Source organism: Netta rufina (genome assembly GCF_964035555.1).
Source record: "Netta rufina genome assembly, chromosome: 14".
Taxonomy (NCBI): domain Eukaryota; kingdom Metazoa; phylum Chordata; class Aves; order Anseriformes; family Anatidae; genus Netta; species Netta rufina.
Window position 1 is genome coordinate 1,633,425 of NC_140137.1, and position 27,332 is coordinate 1,660,756.

General features: G+C 38.0%; 1 protein-coding gene across 5 annotated transcripts in view; it reads right to left on the minus strand.

Moving 5' to 3' along the window:
• Positions 1 to 402: 402 nt before the first annotated feature.
• The window catches only part of PWWP2A (PWWP domain containing 2A), a 29,665-nt gene continuing 2,735 nt past the window's right edge, over positions 403 to 27,332 (minus strand). Inside the window, exons 1-4 of one of the 5 annotated variants that reach the window (XM_084295614.1) lie at positions 25,676 to 25,753; positions 25,401 to 25,532; positions 23,622 to 23,734; positions 15,030 to 17,806 (exon numbers count right to left, since the gene is read on the minus strand). In XM_084295614.1, coding sequence (XP_084151740.1) covers positions 16,126 to 17,806; positions 23,622 to 23,695 — 1,755 coding nt within the window. In that variant the 5' untranslated portion in view covers positions 23,696 to 23,734; positions 25,401 to 25,532; positions 25,676 to 25,753 and the 3' untranslated portion in view covers positions 15,030 to 16,125. Of the gene's footprint in view, positions 2,989 to 15,029; positions 17,807 to 21,977; positions 22,055 to 23,621; positions 23,735 to 25,400; positions 25,533 to 25,675; positions 25,754 to 27,332 lie in introns of those variants that run through there. The other 4 variants (XM_084295616.1, XM_084295613.1, XM_084295615.1 and 1 more) reach the window with 4 other exon arrangements.

A 27,332-nucleotide genomic window follows, 5' to 3' on the forward strand; every position in this document is an offset into this window, starting at 1 on the left:
AGCATCCGGCTGGTTGAGCGTGACTTGGCATCTTTTAGCCACTGTGGTGAAATGTAACTTTGAATAGGGATTTGTCCAGGTGATTCACTTCCAGCAGTGGACTAGTAACCTCAGTTTAATCTTTGTTTAATTCACGGAAAAAGAAGAAGAAAGAAAAAAAAAAAAAAAAAAAGAAAGAATAAAAAACAGAAATCAAAGGCTTTTGGGTCAAGGACTAAAAAAACAAGGAAGCTAATACATCAAAACATTATTCAACATTATTTCCCTTTAAAAGAGCACTGAAAAAAATCAAGGCTTTATTTGAATAAATGTTACACAACATTCTTTATCATTTACTTCTCAGCAAACCTTAAAGGATGAATCATATTTTCCTCATTCAAGTCTACAAAATGAAAGAGGCATAGTGATCATTCAATATACAGACAAGAAGGTAGCACGGAGCAAAGCTTAAATATTAAGCAACTAAAGCAAAAAAGTGAAAAGCAATACATTACTGTAATTCTCTATCATTAGAATATCCCTGACAATTTCATTTCAAAATGAAAATCTGGTTTCAAACAAAATGGCTGCAATACCTTCTGTGAAAACAAATGCAAGTACAATTAGCTACCTTGTCTATTTTTATGCTATTTGCTTATATACCCATATTATCCAATGCAGAGATCTGCATCACTCTTGAATGTTTTTGTTTTTCTCTGTATTTCAGCTGCTGTGCACAAGTGCTCATGATGATGAGGAAATAAGAGCACTGGTTAAGGGTCAGATGTCACACAGGCAGGCACTACTGGCTTCTACTTACAACATCAATCAGTTTTCAATCCAATGTGCAATAACCCTGCTATTACAGTCCTGGGCCTTTTTCCTGAGCAGAAACTGTTTTGTGCCATGTTGTTTGGTGGCTTCTGTTTTGTTTGGTTGTGGTTTTTTTTTTGTGTGTGTGTGTGTTTGTGTGTGTGTGTATTAAAATATTATTTAATAGGCCAAGACCCTTGTACATTATCAATACAATTGGCGTTTAGTGACTAGAGGGTGAAAGGCTAGCACATACTCTATACCAAACTGCTTCCCCTTTCACCAAATCAGACATTTTCATTTTTCTAAATTCTAGTTAAATTTCAGGCCACAAACAGGACCAAACCACTGATCCTCTTCTGACTGGTGAAAAGGAGGAGCACTGTAAAATATTAATCTGAAATTTTAAAAAGTCATATTTTATTATGAAAAATGATACAATTTGAACCTACTGCATAGCATTATAGAGCTATTTGTTAAGAAGTAGGCAGTAAGTATTCAATTTCTGGCTTTATAAATAAATTACCTCTTAAAAAAAGGAATTGAGCGAACACTAAGCATGACCTGGCTCAGTGTGTGTGCATCACTGATACACCTTTCCTGGATCTGGATGACTGTCCTCACCTCTCACTTCCCTCTTCCCCAGCTGCTTAACAAGTTTTAAACCATTGCCAACACCAAAGCCAAACAATGGAGTTGTCCTCACTTCAAATTCAGTGTTACTTAATTCAGGCGCCGTATTTGAAGGCTGTACTTGTCTTTGTACTGATACAGATGCCCCTTGGAAAGGTATCTTCCTTTTTAAATGATCTGGACAAAGACACTATTTTATCCAATTGAATCAGAATATTAAGGAAGAAAAGGGTTTATTAATACAAGTCTTTTCAGTTCTCTAGAAACAAAAATTTGTCTTTGAGTAGATTATGTGCACATTTTCACTTCTTCAAAACAAATATTTTCACAGGTTATATAATAAATCCCCAGTTAAGAACATTGTAATAAATGATACTGCTGAGAAAGTGTGCACACAATGTCAAATAGTCAGTGACAAATAAATTAATATTTAATAACTCAGTATTTCAGCAGCATGTCCAGCATTCACAAGTTCCACTGAAGTAAGTCTTACCAAACACTTTTTTGGGGAGGGGAATAAAATGGATAAAACCCACTGAGTTTGTTTGTTTCTTTGTTGTTGTTTTTGTTTTTGTTTGATTTACAGCTATTCAAACAAGTCAATATAACTGAGATCAACAACCATCAGAAACACTAATAAAACCTTTGCTCTACTGGTTACCTATCTGAAAAATATTTTGTCAAAAGGAAAAATTAACCCATGATTAGAAAGAGAAATGCCATTCAATTTAATCACTCTCCATTCACGACTCCCATCTTATAGTATCATAAGCAAAATGCTACTCTCTGTTGTAGCCCTTCTTAACATTTTTTTCACAATCCTCAATTCCCTAAGTGTTACAATAGCATAAATAAAATGCAACCATATTCACACAGAAGGAGCTTTCCCATAATACAGAGATACATGGAGTTTGTGGTCACTGTCCTTTCCATCACCTCTATGGGAAACATTGGTCTCATATAGCAGGACTGTTCATATTTTACAATACAATTGGTTTTGGACATGCTTTTGATCACAGGTCACAGCTCTGCTAACACCTGCACTAAATACTAACTAAGCCTCATAGAATGGAAAATTGCAATGCTAAAGTTAAGAATTAAAATAAAAGTTCAAAAGTTACAGTCAACTTCCCAGGCAATTGGCTCCATCACTGGCACCTATCAAAACATACAAACGTGACTGTCACATTACAAAAAAAAAGTTATTTGCAGTGATTCTTCATACTAATAATTCAAGTGGTTCCTTGCATGTAAGTGTCTTATAATCTTCAATAATTTCATGCGTCATTTATTGCAAAAAAGTTTTATAAAATATTTCCTAACATCTTTTTAAATTTTAAAGAAAATGTACATTAGGTACAGGTGCCCTAACTGGGTGTGAGGGGGTGCTTTAACATATTTACCCCCTCTTTCCCCTTCAAAAAATGTTTACTACTTGGTGAAGATTTCAGAGGAAAAATAGGACAATTCAGTCTCAGATTTCTTTCAGTCCTGATGAGCTGGTGCTCTTCGTGGCAGTGTAGTGAGGTTCCATAAAAACAGCAGTTGACTAGTGTCTCTGAGCTGAAAAGGGGAGAGAAAGGGAAAACAGTTAAATGCCTTCCAAAATATATTGCAAAAGTAGGTAAGTGAAATCTGAGGTGGCCAGAGAAGTTACCGGTTCGCCTGATCAGTTTTGTGCCTTGTGTGCAGAAGACAAAAAAATATATTTACGTTATCATAAGACATACACAAGTGAACAAACTCCTCAGTTGACCAGAGTTTTAAGAGAAGCTACCGTACCAGTCTATTACGTCTCACCCCGTTTCAGCATCAAGATAGAACTTGTATTTTTAAAGATGTTTCGAGGTTGTTAGCAAGGGAAGGAAATTAATACACAAAAGCTATACAATGAGCTATACAATGATGTATAGTTGACAGAATAAGACAAACTGATGCTGTAATGGCACTCTGAATGTAAGACCTAAGAAATGCATGGGAGCACGAAAGAATAAAGCTGCTCACTGTGTCCTCCCACTTGTTCCACAGAACTCAAATGAAGTGATAAGGCAGGAGAAACAGTCCAAGTAACAGCTTCTGCATGAGAACCCCAACTGTTCAGGGCAGTAGAGAATTAATACAGTCTGCACTGACTTGCCACTTTTGTAGTGTGGAGAAAACAGTTCTCTAAAATAATATTGAAGTTGAAAGAGGCCTCTTAGAGGTATTCTAGTCCAACCCCTTTGATCAAAAAACACACAGGAGAACAAAAGAGGTTCCAACAGAACCCAGCCAGCCGTGTTAGCTCCTTTTACCACCATGCTGAGCTTCAGACTGCTGGGGCTATTTTAGATGTATATGCACATTTTGCAGTACTGGCAATGACATTCTGAATAATCCAGCTGAGACTCATACCATGGATGAGAAAATTCTAAAGTTCTTTCTGAATAGATAACTCTCCCAAATAATATCCAAAAGAAATATATATAAAATGAGAAGCAAAAGAGAAGAATTCATGAAAACAGGTCTTACTTTAGAGGAGGCAGGGAAGATACAGGAGATAAACGTGGAATTTGTCAACTGCTCGGTTACTCATTATGCCACAAAAGGACAACAGAGAACACATTGTATACAATGAGACAGAACTCAAATAGGAATGAAATTTTGGGAAAGCTGATACAGAAAAAACAAGGACTAATTACAAAATGTAACTGGGCCAGGCAAAGATGCACCCAGGTGCTATACTTTGACAGCAAACATGTAGGCATTCATTTTAATACCCAATAGATCCTCATTTGGTTATGATACTCAGAACTGATACAGAATTAAACCTATTTTAAGTGTGTTCCACTCCAAGATAAATGAAATAAACATGCATAGCCATTCTGTAAAGAGAAGTATGCCAGACAAAGTACCCCCATATTCAACAGAACTTGCTGGTGCAGGGAACTAAACACCGCAGTGTCCTAGGCAGCAAAACAACCAATACTGGGCCTTCAAGCATACAGACAATAGGAAATTATCCAAAATAAGATTAACATTAAATTAGTACCACGTATCCATGAAGTCCTGAAAAAGAAGCTTTTACAGTCTGTCAGAGAACCAAACACTACTAAGAAATATCAAAAATACTACAAAAAGTTGGATGACAGTTCAGCCAGTATGTCCAAGCACCTGTGCTCCCCAGCTCCAGCCTCAGGGACGCAATTCCTAGCCCACAAATGTCCATGGCCTATGAAGGGACAAGGCAAGACAGGAATCTGGTTATCTGAGTGAGCGTACAACTACAGCTACGTCTAAGGAAACAAACAGCTAACTTTACAGTGGTGTTCCCTCCTTCTGAGGACAGGCAGTTTTGGTTTTGACACTTCATCTACCAAATTAGTGATTGATGTGGTTGCAATGCTTTTCAGATCCACACTCCTGTGTGATCCACACTCCTGCAGATCCTGTGGATCTGAAAAGCATTGTGGATCACCACCAAATCTCAGCTTACAGAAACCAAAACCAGTGCATATCCACTAATTCCAGACCTAATGCAATGATGTAGATCTGCATCACACCTTTTTACATTACTATATTACAGTAAAAATCATGACTTTGTGTAAACCGAGCTCTGTTTACAGCAACTGTAGACTCTCCTCACTGTCCCATTTTCTCTCCATCTCAAGAGTTACAAGGCACCTGCACATCAAATCCAAGCAGTAAGTACATACTTGGACTGGAATTCCCAATGTTGTTTAGTATTTGCTTGGCTTTAAACACACGCTTTGTATTTCCTAATGGACTTAGGCAAGTGCTTCAAGTTAAGCATGCATGTTAAGTGTTTCCCTAAATGGGGGTTCTCCCTCAGATCGGGGGTTGGAAAGAACAAGGGAAAAAAAGATAATAAAACAAACTTCATTTTCCTAGAACAGTGACTCACTAACTACAGTCCACATGTCAACCAAGTTTTCCACCAAGGTCTTCCTGCTCATGTTTTCAATTCTTTTCCTTGTTTTAGCTATTAAACTTCTTTTTAAAGAGACTAAAAAGTTACTAACTTCTTTCCTAATATTACTTTTACACATCAGCAGTGCCTATAATCATAGGCAGCAGATGATCTGCCACAAGGCAGTTCTTACTAAGATGTGATCCGCATAACAATAGCGTTTGAGGATGGCTGGTTTTAGACAAAATCTTATTTTTAAATTATTCTTTTTTACTTTTACATTATGCCTGCCACATTACTTAATCTGATCACTTAATGCAAGTCTTCAAGTTGTTTAAGAAAAACAACGTGGTAGTTTTCAAGAACATGCACGTACATCCTGACATCAGGGCAGGTCAGGGGAAAAAGCTATATCCAAAGTGTTCAAATAGAAGAGGGAAATAAAATAACCAGCAGCTCACCACCTCTGGCCCAGCCAGTACCTCCTGGCAAACATGCTCTTCCCTCAAGGCAGGGGAGCAAAGAGCTCCTAAGCGCCCACCTGAATCCACAGCAGGCTGTCAGATACTGCAAGGGAGCAGCAGGACTCAGGCTGATGTAAAATGCTGCCAGTCGTTGAGATCTATGGTAGACAAAATCTGGTCAATGGAAGTAGAGAATTTGTGATGTTTTAAAGAGGGAAAAAAAATAAAAAAAAGTAACCTCCTTGTCTGCCTGAATTCTTACTGAGTAGACTACTTTTGCTCTCCAGAAAACACCATACCATGAAAAGATGCTAAAAAAAAAAAAAATAAAAAAAAAAATACTAATTTTATGTGCTTAAACTAGACAGCAGAGTTTACCTTCATGGGAAATAATGCATCATTTTGCAAACAAACTAGCAGACAGCAAAACAAAGTGTCAACACCAGCAATGTACCTGTGCAAACACTGTACTGCCCACGGAAGACTTTGGTGCTCAAAGCTGGGGCAATACTCTGAAATTGTGCTGCACGAAGTAACTCTCTAAAGTTAAAATTGAAGCAATTGGTTACAGTTCGTGGTGACTGTGACCTTTTCTATATTTTGAAGTAAAAAAAAAAAAAAAAAAAAAAAAGCAAACTTAGGGCACTGTCTACTCAAAATCAATGGCATTTTACATCCAGTTTGTAACCATACAGCTGATAGTCAAAGCCAATTAATCACCACTCTCTTCCATGTCTTATATTTGTCTTGATTTCTAAAATGTGAAAAACAGCAGCTATTCCTCTCCCTTTTTGAACATGAAGCAGATGAGACACCAGTTTTCCTTTCCAGGTAAAAACCATAAAGATGAAATTGCATCTTCCTTTGGCTTTGTGTCTTCACATAAAACTGTGCACAGTTGTGTACACCTTATCAGCAATGGTCAAACTAACCAGCATTTCTTTACTATAGTAATTAAAGTCACTTAACAGAAAAGCAGATGACTCTCAGTTGTAGAGTATACTGGAGTCTCTCTGTGTGCTGCTTCACTTTATTATAAGTATTCTAACAACTACCCCGATTTGGCTCCTCACAGCCTATAAACTGAAATTCAGAGCCTTTCTGGCAGTAGCAATATAATCTTCGTGGAAAAGATTATAGTATAGAAGAAATCTGAGACAACAAAAGGTGAAAGAGCAATGGACCAGCTGCTCACAAGCCTGTTATGATTAGGAGCCAAAGATCCAGGGAAAAAGTTGATGAAAAAGATAGAAATACTCTCTTGAAATCAATAAACCCAACTACTGCAGAATCTGCTATTCTAATACGTACTAAACATACACTTGTTACCTGCATGTTTGGGAAAATTCATGAATACGGAATATTTTGAGATGGAGCCTTTGTCTTGTTGCTGTTATCCTGGTGTTAAGAGTACTGCGTGTGGATTTAGCAAACCAGCGAGGAATAACCACGGAATAACCTTGGAATAACCTTGCTGTAAGGTACATAAACTGACTAGGGCATGTCTGATCAAAGGGGCTGTCCAGTCAAAACTACTTTTATCTGGACCAATAGCAGTGTTTTGTGTACAAAAGGTTTTGGGCAGGAATAAATGAAATAAGTCTCCTTGGATTTAGTGACTGAAAAATAACCCCCCACACTTGCAGTTTCTTCTCTTACTACCACACCTGCTATATTGTAGAGGAACCTCTCTCACCCTCAGGGTTTCCCCATGGCACATTGTGCATGTGCTGGCAAGGCAGGGAGAAAAGGTACAAGGAGCCAAGGTGCCACAGAGCACCAAGCGGCCCCAGCTCCTCAGAGCGAGCTGCCATGCAGGCCGCCTGCCTCGGCTCCTCATCTGCCACTGCATTCCCTGGCCCTGATGGGTGCAGCTAGCCGCTCGTCCCATCAACCGCTTGGTCCCTGTGTTCATTCACTTCCCTGTATCAGCTGTGGCCTGTAGATCAGCGACAGAGGAACCCCATCCTCCACGTGACAGGGGGCATGTCCAGCAGTCTGGCCTGAAGTCACTTCATCCAGCTGCTAGAATCTGTGGAGCCACCACAAAAACCACTGGCAGTGAGAGATGTAAGCATGTGTGTCAGGACCAGCATGGGCACAGCTGGTGGCCTCATTCTGCTGATGTTGCCCAAGTCTGCCCCGCTGCACCCTGTCTCTTTCCTGGGAGTTATGGCTGAAAAACAGACTTCTAATATGAAATCTTTCACAGGGCTGATGCATTCACTAATGGCCAGAGAGCAATACTGCTTTTGAAAGTGTTTGTTTTGCTCTTCAAAGGAAAAGCAGAGAAACAATAGGCCAGCCAGCAAGGAGAAAAGGCAGCTGGGAAGGACAAGGAGAATAAAAATAGCAGCATCTCCCATCAAAAACTTCAAAGGAAAACATACTTAGTTCTTTAAGTTGATCACTTCAAATTTTAAATAATTACAGTAACAAACAAGGTCATCGGCTTGCTATCACGGTCTACATACAAAACTCTGTAACAGAAGAAAGGGCAAAAGTTATTTAACTGCAACAAATTCAAACTTCGACTTACAAAGTCAAAGTTATGAAGGCATGAAGAGTTAAAATAGGCTTCTCTTCCAAGTTATGAATTACTAAAAGAAAGCAAAACTGTCATATTCCCATATGGGCTAAGATGATTTTAAGCAACTGGGCCTTAACTACAAGGCAAACCAAGAGCAACAACCCATTCTTCAGTTTATGTGCCTAATTCTCTGAAATACATAACACAGTACCAAGAATTTCTAAAAACGTGCCAAAGCCAGCTTTTCTATGTAAACCTATCAGAAGAGATTAGGTCCCTAAAGCCCTCAATGTCTGAAAAATCTCAAGGTAAGTGTTGTTTTTTCCTTACAATAATCAAATAGTGCTAATGCAATACTACAACCAAGAATATTCAGTGCTCAAAACCTTTAGCTATGATTTTAACAGCAAAATATACAGGAAAAAGCAAAGCAAAAGAACAACAAAAAACTTCCCTTTTTCTCATAGAGAAATATAAGTAAATAGTTTGTGTGGGTGGAAAGGGTTATGGGAGACAAAGGTTGGGGGGAGTGATTTTTATTTTATATTTGCACCATGTGTTTTATAATTCTGAACCACTGTAGCAGTGCAATTAAATATTAGTGTTTCTAAAGCCAAACAAAAAAAAATCCTAAATGATACTAAATAAATAAATAAAGGATGCAAAACTAGCATTTAAGTAAAAATTTGCCTGGAATTGTACATGCTTGCTTTACTGACAAAGCAGGTACCTTCTTCCTCTTTGTGCACCTGCTAAAACACTGACAGGCGAGGCCATCAGGGCAGAGCCTGCCACCAGAATTATGCTACGTTTCCATCACCGAATCTCTTGCTGATGGTAACAAGCTGGTGGGAACACAGCCTGCCTTCCAAATCTCAAAGGCATAGTACATGGCTGGTGCATGTAAGAATATTTTTTATTCATATTGTATATCTGACATCAGAACCGTTAGTAAGTAAACATGAAAACTGACCTAGATGTTAAAAAAAAAAAAAGAAACAACTCATTTAAGGTTGGCATATGATATAAATTATGTCATCCAAACACGATTTTGCATAGTAGAGGCCCCTTGGCATGGATACAGTGCAGCTCAGGAGCTTAAATGAAGTGAGAGACCCGCACAACTGAGAACATGACACATGGGGCAGATAATTCCCTATCTGCATGTTTCTGCAAAGATTCTCTTTCCTAAATCTGAGTTGTTAATGACAAAATTACAGAAAACAAAGCTATGACAGGGCCAGGATAGGTCATCAATTCTATCCCATACCCAAACGCAGGATAAATTTAACTAACCCACTCCTGAGAGAGGTTAGCCTAACCTATTGTTTCTAAAAGCTTGTAATTACGGAAGCTATGCAACTCTCCCAACAACATCCAGGATTTCACTGCTTTAACTGGAATAAATATTCTAGTGTCTAATCTTAACTCCCTGTCTTGTGATTTTTACTAGTAGTTCTTGTCCTAGTTGCAATTAAACAGAAGTGTATTTCCCTTTTGTCTCTGCACCTGTCTGTCAGGTATTCGCAGACGTCCAATATCCTCATTTCCATCAACCCTTTATTCCTTCTCTGCCAAGATCGTTGGCATAAAAACTGCATTTTGGTTGTTCAAAATGTGCATGGTCCTGGTTTAGAAAATAATTTCTCAATTGTAGCCCAGACAAATTCCATAGAGCCATCTGTCTTCATACAGTGGAAGAGCAGAGCCTGAATTTAAACTTGGAACAGGGGATCCTGGTACATTCCCTGCTCCAACATACACCTGCAGCCTGTTTTGTTAATATTATCCCTTTGGACCACGGGTAGGTAGGTAAGAAGTTTTTAGCACTGTGCATATGAAAACTGCCCAAGAGGGTGATGTAGAAGACCCTGTATTATCGATTACATTTATTTTCCATGCTGCTGCTTATCCTACTCCACACCAAGAACACACTGATGCTTTTTCTCAAAAAAATACATACGTACATGGAGCCATGGATCCAAGTTCCCTTCCACAAGCAGTAACTGGCAGTGAGCCAGCCAGTGCTGCAGGTCCACCCTTGAGAGTTATCCCCAGCTGCTAGATCTGATGCCAGCAACAAAACTGTGCAGGGAAAAGGCACGACATCACAGACAGCAAAGCAGTGTCTCCACAGCCAAGCCTGGGAACCGCTGTTTTCCCTTGTGTTCACAGAAGGGCAAGTGTGGCACAATTTGATTTTATATACATACACACACACATATAATATTCAGCTAAATATATATAAAGCTAACATACATATATATAGCTTATATATATGTATATAAAGCTAAATTACAGTATGGATTGGTATACGTATTCAAGGTATTACTGAAGAAAACCTGAAACATAAGAGTAACTCACAGGATAACTATGAGCTACCACTAGGATCTAACAACTAAAAAACAATCTCCAGAGAGATTTCTGATTTAGGGAAGAGTGACCGCCACACTCTAAGAGTTTTGCAAAACCCCATCTAAATCACTATAAACAGTTCTTACCACTGATGTCAAAGAAAGATGAGTTCGAACAAGAACAGGTGCAAAAAAAATGCTGGTAAAGATGAGCTTGGAACAAAAAAAACATCCTACAAGCGGATCTTATTTTGTCCAGTTACATGGCCACATTCTACAAATACACTTACAGCATAACACCACACTAAGGGAACTATTTAAACTAAAATACCGAGTTGTCACAGAGAACAGCAACTGAGGTATTATACCTGTTGAGTAGGAACTCAGCATTACGACTGTCAAGGCCACGAAGCATAGGTTCTTCCCACTACAGATTAACAATTTGAAGCTGAATACTTGGATCCACATCTCAAAAGCTTTAATCTAATGCCTTAGACACCTTAACGGCTACTACAGAAGCTGTGATACTGTAGGCCTTTACCCACCCTGCTGCTAAATGTGGCTGATCCCTCATCACCACAGCCATGACAGAAGCCTTAAGGTATTTGTGCAAGAAGGCCTCTGTTGGTGTTGATAGCTTATTTTATCTATAGGGATAATTGTATCATATTATTGCCAAGTATAACCTGTCTATATCTCCAAAAGGTATCCTACTGTATCCTCTCTTTGAAAAAAAAAAAATCCCCTCAGTAAACCAACCTCACATAAGCATAGCCTCACCTGACAAAATCTGGTAACAAAGGCACTCTATTTCTGCAAACTTGAATTAAATTCTAGATGAGGTTAAGTCTGAACAGTTGGCCGTGGGGCAAGGACACACATTGCTATTTTTTTTCCTATAACATCTCTCAAATATGAGAATTATTCCCTCCTACTGCTCTTGCAGAGTAACATATTAGTCTCAATGCTATTCTCCTAGTTCTCCATACAGTATCACATCTAACTCAATATACCAAGTTCCTCTCTTTTTCCTTCAGCTTCCCTATGACCTTTCTATTTATATACTTAAAAAGTAAACTGAAAATAAGAACAGAAAGATAAATCATCTAAGCCTTTAACCACTATAAGTTCTGTGCTGTAAGACCCCTTTCAAGTTCATTTCTGAATAATATACCAACACTTCTACCAAATGGCTTATGGTAAAAAATAGTCAACTACCTTTTTAGTCATAAACTCACTATACTTTTCTTCCAGTTCACACTCTTAATCTACAAATTAGCGTACAGTGATCCCATTGTACTGGCTGAATTTGCTTGTTTTTGTAGGAATTTATTAGAATACAATTATAAGAAAGAGAAGAACCGAAATGGCCATCATCAATTGTTGGCTTCTTTTGTAGTGGAGCTCCTCGGCCAAGACTGCTCTGTTTGTGTACTTCACAGAACGAGCCTGAGGACAGATGATACTGCTACTGAGGACAAGCTACTTGGATTTAACTTTCTAAGACTGTGTTTGCGTTACACACTAACAACTTCAGCAAAAGTTTATAGATGACAGGAACTGCCATTAGTTTCAAGACTTGGGAAAGTTAACCAGTTAACTTCAGGAGAGTTAATGAGAAACAAGCCCAGAAGTGAAAAAAGCAAATCATCACTTCCATTGATATTTTTTCAAACTAATCACACCTTGAAGCTTCTCTCTTACTCTCAAAAAAGTATTTTACAACACGCTGAGAAGAAAAAGTCTTCTTGGCTTTGCACATTTGACTTAAACCCACCCCCAATGTCCCTGCTAGTGAGGTAGATGTCAGTTCCGTAGCTTTCAAACTAAAGATAACAATAAGAGGAAAATAGTGGTATATCAGAGGTAATTATCTCATTTAAGTGTTGACATAAAATTACAACTCTGATTAGAAAAATAACAAATATCTGTTCAATTTCCTGTAGAACTCCAGAAAAATAAGCATTTCACATTTGCTCCCGGCTTTACTCATGAAACGATCAAACTTCCAAACATCCCAAACAAATCTTTGTGTTTTGACATAACTACCCTCTTGCAAAACATTTCATCTGAAACTAAAGATTTTCAAAGGAATATTAGGGAATAGTAGGCTTGTGTAAAAGACTCGTTACTACCTAACACATTTTTTTCTCCAAATTGCATACCTTGCATATACAACCACCATGCTGAGGATTTTCCTTAATTCTAGAAGGCATCATCTGCAATTCATTATATTAAGCTGATATCAAACTAACAGAGTCAGCCTTTACACTACTGTTTGTGTTCGTAATGCACAGCCTGCTTGCAACAGTTGCACGGCTTAATTACACAGATGCACTATGCTGGCAACATACAGGCATGCTCCTGTCATTAGTTATTTGATAAATCATTTAAACTGTCAAGCTAATTCAGAGATGGTAGAAAGTAGAAAGAACAGCAGTTCACACTCAGATTGCAGGCACCGCTGGGATCAGGTAGGCATGTAAGAAAGCAGCTTTTTGCAGTTTAAAGCTAAGACAAAGCCTAGCGCTGTGTAAATTTTCAAAGCCAATCTTACACGCAGCATACATGCTGCTATAATTAAGGTGACTTACTGTCAGAACCAGACTTTGCATTAAGCCCAACATTTTCTCTATTATCAACTATTATGTCTAGAGTTTTGGCTACTTCAGAGTGAAAAGAAAGACCATGGACCCATGAATAGGATATTTTCAATATAAGGTAGCTTTCAATATAAGGTAGCATGGTGTTGTGAAGAAAAAAAATACTCTGGTGGTTTCGAAATCTGTTAAGTCTGAGAGGATGATGTACTGCACATTTAGTATAAAACTTAGGAAAGACTTCTTAAGACTGACCGCCTACAAAACTCAAACTCATTAAACACCTTTCGTAAAGTTTGTTTGAACATAAAGCAATCAAAAGAAACCCCCTCAAACTTCATGCTCTTCAATCTTAGCAGTGAACACCTGATCAAACTTCAACTACGTATGCTCTAGTACTATGCTAACTTTAAATAAAAGAATACAAAGCTTGAATACAAAGCTTCCAAGTATTTAAAAAAAATACAGTGTAAATATTGATTTTACCACTACTTAAGCCAGAACAACTAATTTATAACCAGTTTGCTTGAGATTCTAAACCTCAAGAAACCAGCATAGACATCTAAACCATGCTGTATGGGTTCTTGGCTTCAAAAAGCAGTCTGCTTCAGTAACAAATACGGCTTATTTACTTAAATAAGTAAGTAACTGTTTCTGTTTGCAGGAAAGAATACATAGAAGTGAAACAGGATTTTTTTTTCTGCATTATGAAATTTACTGTGTGTTTATCACATTCAAAAAGCATTGACCAGTTGGTTGATTTTTTTTGTAACTGTTAGAATGCCAAGGAAAAGCTGATATATTTGGAAGCTGAACTAGCACCTAGCAGAGTTCACCAGGAGCTTCTGAAGAAATTTGAATGGTCATGTATTCAACACTTTGGGCTTCAAGTAGTTCTGTGAGCACAACAGAATAATTTTAAAAGGTTAAAAGAAAGCAAATGCTTTGCAAAGACCAGACACTATCATGGATATATGAAATTTATCTCAAGTTTAAAAGATTTTTTTAAGGGTTTGATGATTAGATCCTTACCCCATTTTCATGTCTGTTTAAAATCTCAATTTTCAGTCTAAGCTTAAGTTTTTACATGTCATGATTGCCTACTTGGGCAATTATGGAAAAAACAGGATGAAAATTGCTTTGGGATGAACGTTGACAGATTCTTCATGAGACATTGCAAGGCTCAAACAGGAGTGGGTTAAAGAAGAGAGCAATTCTTATGGTCAGATAAGGACCAAAACTAGAGCAAAAAACATAATTGATTGCATGAAAATGCTCCGCATTGAGCAACAGACATGCAAGAAAAGCTGAAGTAACAGTGGTGAGTGGGTCTGCTTAGTTTTTGGTAAATGGAGAAAACTGAAAATGTTTCCCCACTGTACAAATGACAGTCTTTATTCAAATATATGGAACAATCTAATTATAGGGGGAAAAATGATAAACTTTACAGAAAGCCCTCTACAGAGCTAATTCTGAAACAAAAAGGGAGAGATAATTGCTTAATCTCAAAATTAAAACTGAAGTACACCAATAGTACTTTACATCAAGCAGTTATCTTTAAAAATGAGTGAAAAAGGACTATTTACTTTTTTAAAAAAGGTGTCCTCTAAATACGGCATACATATAAAGTACTCTAACATCCTAGATTTTTTCAAAGCTTTTTGAGAAACACACACAAATAATTCAGATTTAGTCAATTTTATTTACAGTTTGTTTGTTTTGTTTTTACATTTCAGAGCATTACACAATTACATATTCTCATTTTCTGACCTGCAAACAGATACCTTAAACGGAAATATTAAAAAAAATGAAGTTAGATACATCCAAAATGCAACAATTACACATCTGACAATTCACAAAGTGTAATTAACTAGGACGTATCCTAAGAATTTAGGAACAACCAGTCAGGAGAAAATCTGACCAATTTCAGCAATCAATTATTTACACATTCAAAACAAAGCCTCTCTTAATCTAAAACTCCAGGCACATAGCCTGAAAGACTTCTTCAGGAAGAAAGACCAGAAGTTATGATTCACACCTACGCAGCATTAACAGCCCTTGATCTCAAATACTGAGCAACTTCTCAGCTTTGTCTTAGAGCTACAGGCATCCCTCTCAGCTTCTCAGACCTTGAAGTGTCAATATTTGTGCCCCCATGTGCATAGAAAGGCTGAGTGTTTAAGAACTGGTCACTAAGATTAAACCCCATTTAATCTGGTCTTTAGTTACATGAATTTTTCTTCCTTAAAAATTTCAGCAAGTCTCCTAATGGCATTTAAACTGGCCTATGTGGATTGGCACGTGCCTCTGAAATGTTTATGTATGCATCAAACCAATTTGCACTGGCCAGACTAAACACATTAGAGAGTATTTGAAATAATGTTTAAAGACCATTTAGACAAGGCTTACATTTCTACACTTCCCTGATGGGCCACCTAAAGAAAAAAATAAAGTATCACAGCTACTACTTTCATCCCTTGTGTTAACCCTTTGCCACACAGCAACTAGGTACATATTGGGTAGAAACTACTAAAAAATTCCCTGCAAATAAGCTGCCTTTCAGCTGAGGCTATGGCTCCTATGCATTGGGTGTTGGAGGAGTTTTTTCTTTAAAAAAAATTGTCACTTGAAAAATACTGAAATTCTCACTTTAGGCTAATTTTGATTGCATGTTCAATTTGTTTAACTTTCAAGAAACCGCTACAAATGGAACAACTTTAGTATAAAAAGAGCATTCAACCGAGTGCAACTTCTGACTTGGCAAGTCCTTCATGGTAGTTCTCTAACTAGGCTATGAATTTTGTGGAGCCTCCGGATTTCTTGCCTACCTTACTCTCCATGTTCACGTTTCAAACTGTGTCAGCAGGGCCCGAACTTCGGGAGTCAGCTGCTTAGCAGCCTTAGCTGCCTCTGTGACGGCCTTGCGGTAAAGACCCTTTCTCTTCTTATTAAAGCGCGACTGGAAGTTTTCTAAAAAGGGGGATAGTTGTGAAAGAGCAAGAATAGATGTTGTTGGGGACCCAAACCACGATATACAAGCCTCCTGTCGAACTAAAAGGCCATTATCTTTCCGGCTCACAGTTATGGTCAGAATACGGGCTGGCCACCAAGGGAAGCCATAAATCTTGGCCCAAACAATGTCCCCTACACATATGGTCCTGCCATCTGGTGTAACACACTTAGAGACTTTTTTGGAAAAGACTTTCATTTTCAAGGAATTACTGAGCTTTTTCTCTTCCTTTGAAGAGGAGGAGGAGGAAGAAGGTGCATGCATGCTGCCTGGAGGAAAATCAAAGCTTTCAGTAGAGCTACACTCAGAGTTGGTAGATTTCAAATCATCTGTGCTATCACTACTACAAACTGATGCACTGGAAGAGTCAGATTTCTTTTGATTAAGGGTCATGTAAACCGTTATATTGCTTTTGCTGCCTCTCTTGCCCAATGTCTGGTGTTCATCCTGATCAACAGTTACATGCACTTCACTTGTGTCCTGAACCTCACTGCTGGCCTCTTCAGGGCCTTTTGAGGGGCTCTGATTTTCTGAAGGGGCCTCACCTGCTGAGCGGGTGGAGGAGCAGCGAGACTGGGGCTTAGTTGCCATCTTGCCACTCCGTATTTTCTCAAGTCCTGTCTTGAGAGAAGAGTCATTTTCTTCATTCCGATATCTTTGTGGCTTTAAACGCAATCGAGGTGGGAGGGAACCTGAGCTGGTGTTCTGAAGACGCCGTGTGAAGTGGACCTTTGAATGTGCGTTTTTGGAAGAGGAGGTTGCACTCTGCTTCTTTTGTGCCTTTTCTTTGGCCATTTTCAAGACTTCCCGAGCTTTTGCGTGATCCATGTTTTTGCTCTGGAGAACTTTTTTTGTATTTAACTGCGCTTTTGAAGTATTTGCTTGTGCAGAAACTTTAACTACTCTGCTTCTGCTGTGGGCAATATTTGAAACCTTGACCACAGCATTCCTTTTCTGGCTTTCATTTTGGCTTTTTCCATCCACCTTGTGGTCAGTCTTAAGTTTTTTATTCACAGTAGTCACACTCTCATTTCTTCGTTTTTTATTATCCTCATATTTTGAAGAGTCACTTGCATTGCCACCCTTTTTTATTTCCTTTTTTTCTGCAACAACACTGTTTTTGCACTTGTCACATAAGACCTGCCGGGGTCGTAGTTTGATAGCATTCATGATAGAAGTGGGTTCCTCCCTGTACATTTTACGCTTGGGCCGCTTAATTTTCCGGGGCGGAGGCTGAGGTATTGACTGGTTATATGTGTCCCTGATAAACAAAGGAGGAGGATATGGCGCTCCCTCATGAAAGAGAGGAGGTGGTTTAGAAGTCCATAGGCTTTTAGCTAAGCTTGGTTCTGATGGCTGCGTGAGAGAAGAGTCATCAGGGACTGCAGCATTAGATTCACACTTCACCTGTGCCTCATCTTGGAATGGTTTACTTTGGAGCTGCATGGCTTCAGGTTTATCCTTGTACTCCCTTTTAGGAAATATGGTCACAGGGATTCCATGGGGCCCAAACCTTGAAGAAAACAAAAGAACATTAAAGGTTTTGAGGGATCATTCACTGCATTTACTAAAAAGCATTTGAAAGCCTGTCCATGCTACATAACTGCCATTTGAAATACATGAATTCTGGGCAAAACTGAAGCATTACACCAAGCCTTATAGTAAATTTTGAAAAGGCAGAATACCAAAAACCAAGTCAGCAGAGAACATGAAGTATGTAACTTCACTTACATGCTTGTTATATTTTCAGGGATTGTTGTTAAGAAAAAGTATTACGTAGAAGAGTATTAAAAAATTTAACCTTATACTTCTAGAAAACACACGCACGCAAACACTCAGCGAGTCACCCCATCAACTCTAAATCTATACAAGATTAATTTCCATACTAAGTCAACTCATGTGAGGAAGGCATCTTCAATAACTTTTACAGAGTTCTTCAATTTGTGGCACAGCACAAAAGGCTGAATTTATTCCAGATTTAAGCTGAACACACAATGTGTAAATATTGGCATTTAAGAGAATGTTATCATTCTTTATGTACAATAAATACCCAGAGAAGATTAGTACTTGACCATCCGATGCATGACAACCCAAAGCTTGCTGGCCCAGTAGATTGAGTTTCTTTCAGCAAAGCTACCCTTATAATTTCAGTACTGTATAAATCCTTTCCCTCTGTTCTGCACGCAATCAGTATTTTAAGATATTGCCTACCTTAGAGCAGGCAGCTCTAAGTATTCTATGATATCTGCTGCCCTATTTGACACACACATAGGACTTCTCACCGATTAAGATGACAGAAAAATCCCAGCAAGTCTTAGGCACTACTTCAGCTTTCCTGTACTAACAGACATGGCCTGCTCAACAGGTAACCAGTACCTTCTGCAAAAGGTTATGCTAAGGGAAACATTTCATCAGCCTACAAAGCATTATATTTGCTTGCTCTAGAGAGAAAAGCCATCTGATAAATACATTCATATTTCAACGTGTCTTTCAAACCCTAGAATGGGGAGAAAGGGATTACAAAAGCCTGTTCAATGTTTCTTGTATCTTACACTAGAATCTGCCATCTGAGGTATCAACTTTAGCAGAGCTCTCACGAGACTGTTCAGCACCCAAGCTCTGCCTGATCCCAGCTCCAATATACACAGAAGTGTTTGGCTTACAAGAGGTTATATTTTAATGGTCTAGCTTGATGCAGTAAGAACATGACAGATGAGGTTGCAATTCAAACATTAAATCATCCATTCCAAATCACTGAACACCATTCGCGTTTATCCCACAAGACATGTGAATTAAGCCATTATCCAGGATTTGTCTTCAGGTTAACACTACCTCACAGTGCTCTTCAGCTCTTTAACTGTAGCAGCATCTTAACTGATTGAACTGAAATTTATTTGCAATCTGTGCTTGCCTCTCAACTGAAAATAACTGCTGAATACTGGTGTAGTTTCCTGCAATAAACATACAGGTTATTCAAATGCCTACATGGCTCTTTTTCAAAAAAAGTTTTGAAGAAATGCGTCATCTAATGTTAGAAGATTCTTTACACTGTCACCAGCAAAAGTCTCCACTTATCTGCCCTTCTGCATATCTGATAAGCTACTTTTTACACTTAAAATTGTTATTTAAGCAAGCAACCCAAGATTAATTTACCCATCCAGCTCGCACTCTATTATAACTAATCAAAGGGCAACTCAACCATTTTCTTAATCATAAAAAGAGCAGCAGTTGTACCCATGACAATTTTCAGCTAAAAAGTATCAGCATCAGCGCTATTGTTCCCCTACCACCTTTGAACTCTAAAGCCAGAGGCAAGAGCCAGGCTAGCCTCACCAGCACTGTTCTGTCCTCCTGCATCTGTCCATAAGTGCTCTTTGCCACAAAATACCCTCCCGCCCCAAAGAAGTTCATTTCTCAGGGTTGGGCCCCCTCCAGATGTCCCTCCTGACATGACTGCTACAATTAAATGCAGTCTACTGCCACTGACAGCTACAAAGAGTTACAAACATTTAGCAGCAGATACAGGCATTTCTCCAGCCCACAGTTTGGCATTAATCTATCAAAGACTCACTCATAACTAAGTTTTAAGTTCCCTAAAGTCCTAAAGTCCACCAAGCATAAACAAGTCGCTTTGCCGCAAACACTCTTCCTTCCACTAAGGATTACGAATAGGTTATGGAGCTCCACGTGGGATTTAAAGCAACAAAAATCACACATACACCTATCAGCTGATAATTAAATTCACAACATTTTCAGTGTTACTTGCATCAAGAACTTCAGCTTCTTTTACAGCGAAAAGATCTCTATCCCATCTTTTGCCACCTGATAAAGATTACAGGAGCTGGGAAAACTGGTGTACAAACTGAAAACAAGAACTCCTAGAGGGAGAGAACTCTGCTGCGAAAATTTAAACCCCAGATGAACGCCAGGACTATGATATTTAAAGGGCAAACTCCATACAGAAGTATATCACTTACACTTCTTTTTCTCTAAGGAATTGTATTTCCTAGTTGTTTACAAGACACGTCCATAGCCCAATACATAAGCCTTTCTTCTAGAGGACAATTATACCAACTTGATGTTAGGACATGAAGCATTATTAGCAATGATCTGAGAAGAAATAAGACAGAAGACTGCAAAGAGATTCTTCAGAAGCATTCCATTCAAGTACTTCATCTCTTCTAGATTTTTCTTCTAGTGCCTCACAAGCAAAGTCAGCATGATCAGCACTCAAAACACATAGAAGAGCCTAATGGAAAGCTCCACACATGACTGATACAATTATGTCATTTAAGATCATTAATGTATCTCAGACTATCTTTTCCATCAAGAATCTCTAATTTAGATCTTTTCATTCAATGACTTCTGTAATATACAAGTGAAAAAGTTGACAAACAGGACAGCTGAAGTGGAATTTTTGTATAAGACACAAACCTGCTTTAGTAAGACAAAACCAATCCATACCAAATCTTTGAGGCTATGGCCTGTCTCACAAGAGGTACTGTTTTAACAAATGAGCTAGAATCTGCTGACCCTGTCTACCTTAAAAAAAAAATAAAAAAAAATCTGTAAGATTACAGAACATTCACAGCTACTGCCTGGTACCGGTTATGTAAGAGTATAGGAAGACCATTCGTGTAAGTTCTGCATCAATATGTAAAGACTTGACTAGCAAATACATAGTTCATCTGAAACAAGACAAATTGGGCATGCCCAGAGACTGAATATTACTTCCAACAGCTGACTGCATCTTTTCTTTGGCCCCATCCAATAGCAGGTTACATCCCTAAACATTCAGTTTTTACATGACTGTTGATTCCTCCTTGGTAAATTTCTCCAGCCATGTAACTTGGAAGAATTAAATGAAAATTAAAGAGAGAACAACGGCAGAAAGACCTAAGAAAAGAGAAAATGACACAGAACAGTGTACAAAGACAGAAAGAAGAATGACAGAGAAAACAGACAATGGCTTATTTTCTTACTAGAAGAAACAGAATGAATATGTGACCAAAACAAACCTATTCAAGACAAGGCATTGACAGAGCACCTGAATGAAGTTGAATACTTACTGAATATACAATATGCAATGTGAGTTTCCAGCCCTATTTTCATACCTCTGGACCTTGAAGACAAGTGCTTTCTGTACAATAATGATTTCTGTTACACCAGCTACACATTAGAAACATCTGTGAGTAGCACACGTACATAGGTCACACATAAGAGTTGCAAGACCTAGTCAGTCAGTGCTGACTAGGGAGTAGTAGATCACCTCTTAAAAGAGGTGCTACATCAGTGAGATAACTACCTATATGTATTTCTTATGTCGCATGCTTGAATGCCACAAGGAATTGCCTTGTCTTTGTTCTAACAAGTGACATTTTTTGAAATATAACCTGTCCTTACTACAACAATATTTTTGTCCAGAAAAGACTGTTCTTGAAAAGACATGCTACAGTTACAATTTGCTTAAATCAATTTGTGCATAAGTGCCAGTTGTTCATTGTACAGGCAGATAGTACGTTATATTTATAGCTCTATTTTAGAATATTACTTGATGGAATAAAGCGATTCTTTGATGGAGGTTCTGAAACCAAACCGTTAGGAAAAAAAAAAAAAAAGTAAGAAACAGGCATTAAAACCATAATCAAGGCATTTCTGGAAAGCACTGCACTGCTGCTTCATACCTATTCAAAATTAGAAACAGTTTTCCATGGTGCCAAGCATCCTCCCTCATAAAACTGTCCTGTCTCTTTTTGCTCTGAAAAAGTACTTCTAGAAGAAAATACAGATACAGCCCATTGTAAGAAATATACCTCCAAGGAGGTTTAAAAGCAACCAGAGTAATCAGTAGGATCTAATCATATTTCTACTATATATTTATACACACACATATATATGCATTGAAGGCAAATAATAAATAGCAACAGGAAAAGCAGGGACTACATTTAAAAAATAAAAGTAACAGGGTAAAAAAGAGACCCCTTCTAACAGTCTGGGGATCTTTACACAAAGAAAACCTATCAATTGGCTAGGGTACGCAGAGATAGAAATATGATTTTAAAAGTCAAGTTTTACTTCCTGAGTTTGTCAACCACAGGTTAACTAATACATAGCCACGGCATCTTTTGTAGTTAGTTAAAAGATGGTTTTGATATCAAACCTAGAAGTCTGTTACTTACAGCCATATAAATTTGGATGCTAGATATATAAATCTTGGTACTTCAAGCAAGGTAAGAACACTTCTTTCATACTTAAATCCTACAGTAGAATTACTACAATGAATACATATTACTATGCAATTCGTATGCAAAGCAGAGGACCGTTGAAAAGTATTTTTAAAATAAGCATGAGATAAGGAACAAATCCCAGCTAAATTGGCAACTACACATACATAAATTTCTAAACAATATATCTTGGGGCAGAGAGTATCTACTTCAAATGTAAAGTCTTATGTTCTCATCTTTAATCTCCAATGAATCAATTTTACTTCTCCAAAAGAAAAAAAAAAAAGGAAAGAATTGTAAAAGCACATTGTTCTGCCAAGAGCCACAGAAGGGGTTCAGAAGCACATGTATTTCATATTTGTCTGCAAGCACTGAGTCGATGTCAACAAAACACACTAACTTCCTGTGTTAAGTCAAGTCTGTTTGAAATGATAATGGTGAAGATGAGAGCTTTCATAAAGTCAGACTATGGTAAACTCTGATTACCTTTTAATGTGTTGCTCTTATTTGCTCAGTATCATCCTTACAGGAAAAATTGATTCAATTGTTTCTTATATCTCATGGATAAAGGCTCAAAGACTGAATGCTGGGAATATAATACTGTGTTTAAGTAAGGGTAGTGCTAAGTATATTTGCTTCATGCGTATATCCAAACTGCGGGTTTAAATTATAATATCCAGTGTAATAAACAATTAGATCGTAGTTATTTCAACACAAAGTATTTCCTAACTCCTGAAAATAATCTGTATCCAAGATGCAGATTATGCAGTGATATTGGTAATACAGGATTTAGTTGGTGTGATACAGCATGTTACAGAACACGTAGGTTTTAGTGGCAGGCACCTTATCAAAAAAAGCATATGCATAAGCCAAGTTATCAGCTGAAAGGTTTACTCACCTCCCAAGCAATATAAGAGAAAAACAGGGTATGCATAGAAATGAGCTTGAAAGAGCATCTCAAGATAGCCAGTTAGAAGTATTCAAGGTAGGAATGACTTAAATCAGATGCTAACTACTATCATCCTACTGCAATCACTACACAAATAGAAACCAGCTAATGATTACAAACAATATGCAAATATACCAAAGGCTATATTAACTTACAGCACACCTCCCCATAAAGTTACAAGTCCTTTCAAAGACTTCAACTTCCATGAAACTGGATCACAGAAGTCCATGCAGTCAGGATGCTGATGCAGACTTTGAAGAATTAGCCTCTGTAGAGACAGAACAATCTCTAAGTTGACAAGCCTGAAGGGTACTCAGATGGTTCTTAATTACTCCTTCCCTCCCCCCAAAAGGAGAAAGGCACCTTTCACGTTTTCATTGGAAAGAATCTACATGTGAATTCCCAGAATTTCCTTCATTTCTCTCTAACTTTACGAGTTCTATCAAGGATGCAAAAGTACTTATTTTAAAGATAGTGTGTTTTAAGTTTAGGCTTCCTGCTAACTACTGCAATTGTACTGACGTGTTTGTAAGGCTGAATGTCCATTGAAACTCAAGTTATCTTTTAATTTTTACAGCTGTTGTCACTGTTAGTTACACACATGGTTTCCATTTTAAAGTGGATGCTTTACTGATATATTTGGACATGTTACAAAATGACAAAGCTTTATGATAAGGTATCTTTAATATACACTTCCAGATTACCCATATAACAGTCAAACCCAAGAAACGTGGAAGGGAGTATGATTTATTAATGGAGGAACTTTAAATCAGTTTGGTGTCTAGATGTACAAGTTTCATCAGTCCCATAGAAACATAAGAAAATAAGTCATTTAAAGTATATTGAAAACTTCACTGGCTCTCAATACTTTGAGCTCTCAAAATCCTCTGGCTCTCAATACTTCAAGCTAAGTCAAGCTGCCCTCAGAAAACAATGTAACTCAAGCAGAAATACATAATTTCAATACAGGAAAGCATACTGTGAGAAGAAATGACAGTTCAGCCTTTATCCAGTGCATCGGAGTCCAATAAAGACCAGTCATAGACTACAAATACTTTAAGGAATGGAAGTTGGAGACACAATCCACAGACACCCTACATACCAGGGAGATTAAGGCTCACTGCTTTGAGAAGGGGCAGGGGACAGAAATTTCACACTTTTGTACTCACTCAAAGCCAGAAGGGGTTTGGAAAGTCTGTCTGTTCAGTTTAAGCAGCACTTGTTAACATATTTTATACCTACGCTAACAGCCCCCTAAAAGCTGGTCCAGTTCTGTCAGCCATTTTTACTTTCTACATGGAAATACAGAACGGGTAAGCCTTTCAAAAAGCACTTGAGAAGTGACCACAAATAAGGCTCAGTAAAGTTTTGGATGTAGATAGAGATGCAAGAGAAGCTATATTCATACACAACAGTTGAAGCATTACAGAATCATAGAAAAATTTAGGTTGGAAGCAATACTACAAGGTCCTCTGATCCAATCCTGTGCTCTGAAGCTAAATCTGACACTCTACTTTCTGATTGACAGGTTATGTTGAATAGTATGTGTAATTTATGCTCTTAACCACACACACTCACATCAGAGCTCTGCTTCTAATGTTCTAGGGATAAAGCAAATGCCAGAGAAATCTTAAGGGCATTCCTTAAATGCTAGCATTCCACTAAGCCCATTCACACTTCTGAGAAACAACAAAAGAGAATAGGGGATGATTTTTAGGAACATCTTGCAAACTGGGTATAAATTTACCAAGGAAAAAAAAAAAAAAAAAAAAAAAAAAAGTAAAACCCACAACCCCAAGTAACACAGACATTTCTCCACTGCTGAGAATACCAGTACTTCCATAGAGCTTAAACTTTCCCTTGCCAAGAAAGAACAACAGTCCCTATTTATTAAATTAGCAGGGAAAGAGAACTCAGAGCACAGACAAACGCACCACATCTTTTTCCAGGTAACACTTCTGCTGCTTCTTCCTCACATCACATCCTGAATCTTCCACAACTTGGAGTAGCTTTTTTGCCCCCTCCACTTCCCTTGGCACATAGAGTTACAATACACTAGACTCACCCTGCAGAGTTAATGTCAACAAAGTGTCAGTGTATGTAGACTGCAAGTTTCAAGAAGTGTTAAATATAAACGTGTTATATTTTTAAATCACTTTTCAGATTGAGACAACACAAAGTAGGGAATGTATGCAATTGTTCACTTAACCTTATTATTTTGCAGTAGAAAGTCCAATGAATAAATCAGAAGAAGCACAGGATTTGAGAGTCTCCAAGAAAGATTGCTATAAATGAAAAATACTACTAAGATTATCAGAATTTGAACCTATCTATAACAGTTTATTTTCATCTTAGATTAAATGCATGCCTTGCAGGAAGTCTTTCTTTCTCTTCCACAATCAAACCCCAATTAAGATGTAATTTTAAACACCTGTCTTCTAGCAATAAACTGAGCATCTTTTGGCTATCTACAGCTTTTTGGTAACAAAACAACCCTTTGCTCTTCTCCCACTGCCTCCTCTCCCAGGAGCTGCAATGTTCACATGCAAGTCAGAGGGAAAACAGCTTAGAGAAAAAGACAGTGGTTTGCATTGTTGGTGGACCTGAGCGGTGTCAGGAGTTGGACTCGATCCTTATCGGCCCCTTCCAACTTGGAATATTCTGTGATTCTAGAAGTGTCAATCACAAGTATAGGATGAGAAGCAAACTTTTAGTCAAGTGATAAAGCCATACAAAGCCCAAGTCCTGGCTGATGGCTACACAACAGAACATAAATTTAATTCTCTTCACCTGTCCCCCAGCACTTAGTTTTTAGAAAGGCAGGAGGGGAACAGTGCAGAATTAGTTATCCTCTCTCCAGAAGAACAAACTAAAACTAGAACTTTTTAATCCTACGCTTTCAGATTTATAGATGCTGTTCACATCAGTTATTTCCTTCTGTACATTTCCTCCAGGTGCAGAGCAAGATTTACAGTAATTCTAAGCCAGCAGGTGGCATTAACATCTCATATACCCTAAGCAAACAGAGCTAGTCAAATCCTGGATACAACAAGATTAAAAGCCCTATCTAGGCCTAACAAGTACTTTTCAATGAAAATTTGAACAATGGCATGGAAAATTAACTACGTTCTTGCACGAAGCCTTCCAGTATTTGCTTTGACAAACCAACTCAATCGACTTCCCCTGCCTGATGGCTGGCTGCGCTTCCTGCCTCTTCTATCAGCACAGCTCCATCGTGTCCCTGCCAAGGAACCCACATCAGAACCTCATCGTGCAAGGCAATAAGGCACTTACATGTTATTGCCGCTGCTGTTATTATCTCTTAACAGTAGGATCACATTTTTAACTTGTACTGTAGGCCTTCAGAGTAAAAAAAAAAAAAAAAAAAAAAAAGGAGGTATATCCCTAGTGAAAGGATGATTTACTGTATAAGATATTGATCTGGGATTGACAGACATGGCTTCCTGTTTTCAAAACTTCCAGTGCAGCAGCAGACAGGTTGATCTTCAGTACATCACACTGCCATCAGTAAAGGCAGAAAGATTACTTCCTTACCTCAAATAAAGGTGAGAGGAAAGTCCACTGAACACTGAGGTACCCATATCCTTGTGTTACGGACTCCTAAATGAACATCCTATTCATGGTGGGCAGGGGGTAAAGGGGAACAGAAGGAAATCAAACCTTTAATACACCATTAAATTCATATCAAGGTCCACGATATTAAAACGTGAAGTCAAAACATCATTTTAACAATGGAAACAGAATTGGGAAAAAAAAATAAATGAGACAGTTTTGCTTTTCCTTTTCTCCAAAATTTAGAAGATGCTTTGAAAAGGCAAAAGAATTCAGTAGACAGTTTTTTTCTA